At 43.6% G+C, this 6,000-nt stretch overlaps 1 protein-coding gene across 1 annotated transcript; it reads left to right on the top strand.

Annotated features, from left to right (window-relative positions):
- Positions 1-1,760: 1,760 nt before the first annotated feature.
- Positions 1,761-2,207, top strand: LOC148209195 (uncharacterized). The gene has a single exon (XM_088117443.1). The coding sequence runs from the start codon at positions 1,761-1,763 to the stop codon at positions 2,205-2,207; it is 447 nt and encodes a 148-aa protein (XP_087973569.1).
- The last annotated feature ends 3,793 nt before the right edge of the window (positions 2,208-6,000 follow it).

Here is a 6,000-nt window from a genome sequence, read left to right as displayed (position 1 = left end):
GGACGTTCGAACCATCGGAGCCCGAAGATGAGGACGAAGTCCCGCACGAGAACAATGCTGCTGAACCATCAAGTGCACATGCAGGACCAGAGAAGGACGACGGGAGACAAGGAGGGAATGTCGACGAAGGTGTCAGAGAAGACGTCCATCAAGAGGCTGAGGAGAAAGAGGAGAATGGACGGGTAAGAAGGTACGCATGTCTAGTGTGCGTCTGAGGAAAGTTGAGAAACGGATCAAGCACATGGACAAGCGCATGGACGACGGGTTCGAAGGTATTAAGGCTGAATTAAAATCCATCCGGAAGTTCTTGCGAAGAATCGCTAAGGTAATAACAGTTTTCACTTATGATAACTACGATGTCATTTTCATATAAGGATAACTAACTTGTTATCCATTGTATAGGGTTTGCCTGTCGACCCGAATGACATGAGAAGAGGCAGCAGCCGTGATGGTACTGGGCAAGGTGATGGTCCGAGTGATGGTCCTGGCTAGGAGATGGTTCGAGTGATGCACCCAGTGGGGGACCTAGTGATCGAGGTGATGGTCCTAAGGATGGCGATGGTTCTACACCATCTCCTAGGGACGTGGACGACACGGATGACATGATCATCGATCCCCCCATGTGATCGCGCACGAGACAAAGGAACATCAGTCCGGCCAAACGACCGGGGACCAGGTTGAACCAGAACGCGAGGTATGTGTTCGTAATCCATAAGTTCAAATTTGATCGTAAGCATGGTCTAACGAAGGTTACTCTGCCCTGTATCAACAACATTCACCTGCCTTGACGCGCAAGGAAGACATGGGTACAGAGGACATGCACAAGGAGTGTATGGATATCGGTCTACATGCGCGTTGTGAGGCTGCCCCTCTCGAGTAGACTCCTGTTCAGAGCAGATAGGTAGACCATATTACGATCGATTTGCATCCGTTGAGTCATCTATGGACGACGAGGTATTTATTTTTGACTTTTCAACTCTAAACACAAGATTTTATTTGCTAACATAATTTATCCAGGACGAATACGCCGAGGACTTCACGGACTCTGATGCGGAAGGACCGAGAGCGACGTCGCAACCAGATCTAGATGAGGTATGCGTGCTATCGCAGCCCGTTGAACGTCAGAACCCTCGGCGGGGGTCTCGGAAGAGGAAGTTCCCATGGAAGCTTCGAAGGTCGTAAATATGTCATGGTGGACGGGAAGCGGAAGAAGGTAATGCGATATGACCCACTAGTTCACGTCCCTTCTGAACAAGTCCAGAAGTTTCATGCTTGGCTGGCGAACCCTAACACCGACCGCGCCACAGGCAAATCATGCTACGGTGATCGGGGAAAGACATGGTTCCGTGACCTTATCACCTCGGGCAAGTGGATGACGAGTGAGGTACGGGTTCGAAACCCCAAATATGTTGTACTGGTATTTAGTTTTTTTCTAACAACAATGACTTATATAGGTGATCGATTCGTTGTTCATGTTTACGCGGAACAAACTCGAGCAACGACAAGACTTGTGTTCTCGAAGATTCACCACGGGTGACATTGTCCTTGCGATATGTAATATATATATATATATATCTCTCTCTCTCATACGCTAACCGTTTTTACAAATTCATGTGCTAATTGAAATGTTTTATTCATTGCAGAACTTTCTTCGACGAACAGACGGACTATATCAACGCATGACAGCCCCGAACGCTGTACCTGCGAGAGTTGCAGCGGAATACGATTGAGCTGGAAAGTATAAGACCATCCTGAGCTATATGGATGGGACGTACACCGACTATCAGACACGATGGCTTGATCTGGATGCTGTTTACCTGCCATACAACATCGGTGGCAACCATTGGATTATGCTACATATCGATCTGCAGGAGGGTGAGATCATTGTGTGGGATTCGATGAGGTTGATGACACACTTTCCAGCTCTGGAGTCCGAGTTGAGGCCGATGGCTGTTGTCCTACCTGCATTGATGCACAGGGCCGGTGTTCAGGTACTGAGACCGACACTACCGAATACGCCATGGAGCATTCGTCAAGTAACGTTCACGCCCCAGCAAAGCGGGTCTGGTGACTGTGGGATGTTTTGCGTTAAATATTTAGAGTATGATGTAACAGGGTCAAATATGACCAGCTTAACTCAGGACAACATTAGTTTCTTTATGGAGAAATTGACCATAGAAATGTGGGCAAACCGATCTATATTTTGAATCTAATTCGCTTATTAGTACTATGCTATTATTTTATTACCTAGCTCTTACAAACTACTTATCTTGCTTCGTATAAGACAAATATGTTAAAAAAGCAATTTGATACATAAAACGAATCAATACAACATTGACCATTCATATTCCACCCAAATGAACAAAGTATGGAAATCACTGAAACATTCCACGGGCGAAATCGGGCTATTCACGGGCAAGAAATATTTCAATCAGTGTAAATGAAGTCACTGAAATATTTCTCGGGCGAGAATACGGCCATTTCACCCGAAAAAGTTTTCAACCACTAGTGCGCTGGTCTCTGCACTATTTCACGAGCAAGAATATCATTATTCCGCCCGAGAACTGCATTCATGGCAACATCTCGTTAACATTTCGCCCGAATATATGATGATCAGATTCCAATACACAAAAAAGAAAATACATGGATATAAGTAAATCATACATCGAACTAAGACTCAGTTGTTCGTAATGGTTGGCGGCAAGTTTTCCTATTGTGACCTTGCATTCCAAACCTGCTGCATTTATGTATCTGTTGAGGCTCGCTTGTTGATGGTATTCGTACTGTTTGCCGTCTACCAACTCTTGCAACGAACTTCGGAGGCTCGATGGTGTACTCAACAAAGTCGTCGGGTAAAGGCCAGTCCTCCTCATCACCCAATGGGTAGATTGGCTCGGCGTACGCGTTAAGAAACGTTTCTAATTTATACTTGGGCGACACAGCGTGTATATACTAACATTACGATGCATGGCGGCAGCGACAGCGTGGGAGCACGGGATCTGAAAGTAGTCAGACTGCTTACACGTACAACTCTTACTGTTTAGGTTGACACGCACCTTGCTGTTACCATCGTGTACCTCGTACTCTAATTATCAATCGGTCTAATCGTATTTTGTCGGGCCTACTCCACTGCACTCTTAACAATCCCTTCAGCATAATCAGTTAGAATGGATGCTCTGGTCGATGCGTACGTCCGTCGTTCGTAATACCATCGTTGCAGAAGAGCCCTACAATGTTCTAATAGTACAGTGACCGACAAATATCGTGCGTGAACTAGAACTGCATTCATGCACTCTGCAATGTTAGTTGTCATCTGATTGTACCTCAATTCAGGTTGATATGCGTGTGACCATTTATCGAACCCGAGTTCCTCCAAGTACTGTCGCAGTTCTGGGAATCCCGTAAGTTGATTCCAATAATACCTGAAGGTAGACTTCTTGAATGCCTTAGCTGCTAGGAGGTATAGCCATTCCACGCCTTCGCTCCGAATCTTGAACTTATCATTCAAATTCATCTGCACATGATGCATGCAACTGATGTGTTCAGCAGTGGGGAAGACAGAAGTTACAGAGTTATTAATGGTTCGGTGCCAGTCAGACATGAACACCAATCCTTCAACATCTCCAATACAACTCTTCACCCGCTCCAAGAACCAAGTCCAAGACTAGTCTGTTTCCCAGTCTACGATTCTAAATGCAAGTGGATATATCTTATTATTACCATCAACAAAGGAGGCTATCAATATCACACCTTTATATTTTTCCCTTCAGATGTGCACCGTCGATGACAAGTACGGCGCGAATGCAACTTCTAAACCCCCAGATAGAGCAGCCTAAGGCCATGAATGCATATTGGAAATATTTATCGTCCTCTAACTTGAATGAAAATACCGTGCCCGGGTTCACCGATTTCAATGCCTCACCGTATTTACGCAAAAGAGTGTACGACTTCTTCGGCGATCCCATTAGTAGTTCCAAAGCCCTCTCTCTCCCATGCCATGCCTTTTCATATCGAATGTTAACATCGTAATTTTTCCACATGTCATTAACAATATCCTTCGGTTTATAACGTCGACTTACATCCTCAAATGTGGACTTTATAATCTGACCCACCACACGACTTCGAGCTTGCCGGTGGTCATGTTTCATTACCTCACGAGTGCAACTGTGAACCTCATAGAATGTAGAGATAAGAAAAGTATCTGAACCTTTAATTTTCCTTGAACGTAGGCTTCATTTGCACCCATCCTCGGTGCATCCGACAGTGTACAAACTTTTTGTCGACTTCTTCACACGATATTCAAAATTCATCTTCATTGCGTACACCGAGAGTTTGAACTGCAAATCTTCTTTCGATCGAAAAGTACTCCCTACCGCAATGTCCTCTGTTGACGAACAAACTTCAGTCCTAACAATTTCCCTTGAGCAAGAAGCTTGTGCGCACGGTGCATTCGTACTGACCACGTGCACTTCGGTCGAGGGGTTCGATGATGGACCGGCTACATCCACTGGTCTACTTCCTCCTCGTTGTCAAAATCATCATCCTCGAATTCAGTATGATAGGTTGGGAGCGTGGAATCAAAAGGAAACGATGGAGCATAATACAGAACGGTCTGCCCTAACTGGTGGGGAAATGATTGGAATGTTTTTGCTTCTGGAATGTTACGATTCATACATACAATGGGACTTCGGAGGGATGTGGAGGGCCTCTTAAAAAAAATCTAAGGCTATGGTCATCAAAGACGTAATACTTCGGAACCTGGTACTGCAGATTGAACTTATATACACAGTGTCTCAAGATTTTGAACTGATCCGGATCTATTCGGGTAAGGCTGAACATAGCACTAAAGAGCTCCTCATAAGTTATAGAGTCGTCCACATCCAAACCTCCCATAATTCCACCTTCATATAGAAATTGTGACTCATTCCAACTACCACCATAGCTAACAAATAGGCAAGGCATCCTGCATGTGGAAAGAGAAGAATTCAAAATTCAAAATTCAAAATTTTTAACGTTCTCGGGCGGAAGTTATTGTTGTTCGGGCGAGAATTCACGCCCGTATACAATATGATTCTCGCCCGAAACTCATATTATATTGTCATTTTCGACCGTGAATAACCCTAACTTCGCCCGAGAATCATGGAAAAATACAGACAGTACATGCCCCAAACATGTCGTTCTCTAAGGAAGAATAAAAACTACAAAGATGCACTCAAACGTTTCCAAATAAACAAAAAACAAAAGGGTAGACATATAAATGTGCGACTTCAGAGACGAAAAACACAAAAATAGACCATTCTTTGTAAATGACATTTCACCTACCTCGTTTGTGTAGAAATCTTATTCAGCTACAAACAAACTGTGTGGTCAGATGGAAGAGTTACTTTCAAACATGGAAAAATACAGACAGTACATGCCCCAAACATGTCGTTCTATAAGGAAGAATAAAAACCACAAAGATGCACTCAAACGTTTCCAAATAAACAAAAAACCAAAGGGTAGACATATAAATGTGCGACTTCAGAGACGAAAAACACAAAAATAGACCATTCTTTGTAAATGACATTTCACCTACCTCGTTTGTATAGAAATCTTACTCAGTTACAAACAAACTGTGTGGTCAGATGGAAGAGTTACTTTCAATGTACAATATTCTTTTTGTTATCTGCAAAGCTGAGTATGAAGTGCACATATGAAGAAGACTGGTTTGCTAAAGTGCACAGATGAGAGATGATTGTTTGATTAATTGGAAAACCTTAAATTCTCGGGCGAAATAATACCAGTTAACGCCCGAGAATTCATTGTAAGTCAACCTAACTTCTCGCCAATTCTCGCCCATAAACAACCAAAAATTAGCATTTTGGCCAATTTTCGGGCGGGAAAAATGCGATTTTGCCCGAGAATTAGTTATCATTTTCACGCTCACGGCCGAGAAAATCACGTTTCAGCCCGAGAATTGACGCTATACTTGAGGGGTAGTTGGGTACATTTACTTCTATT

The sequence above is a fragment of the Momordica charantia genome (genome assembly GCF_013281855.1).
Source record: "Momordica charantia cultivar OHB3-1 chromosome 9 unlocalized genomic scaffold, Mcharantia_2.0 BLBB01000009.1, whole genome shotgun sequence".
Classification (NCBI taxonomy): Eukaryota; Viridiplantae; Streptophyta; class Magnoliopsida; order Cucurbitales; family Cucurbitaceae; genus Momordica; species Momordica charantia.
Note: the sequence above shows the minus strand (reverse complement) of the source record. Positions and strands in the feature narration are given on the sequence as shown.

Excerpts from the sequence above, each read along its gene's own strand:
- LOC148209195 (XM_088117443.1), top strand. The coding sequence starts at position 1,761 with ATGGATGGGACGTACACCGACTATCAGACACGATGGCTTGATCTGGAT.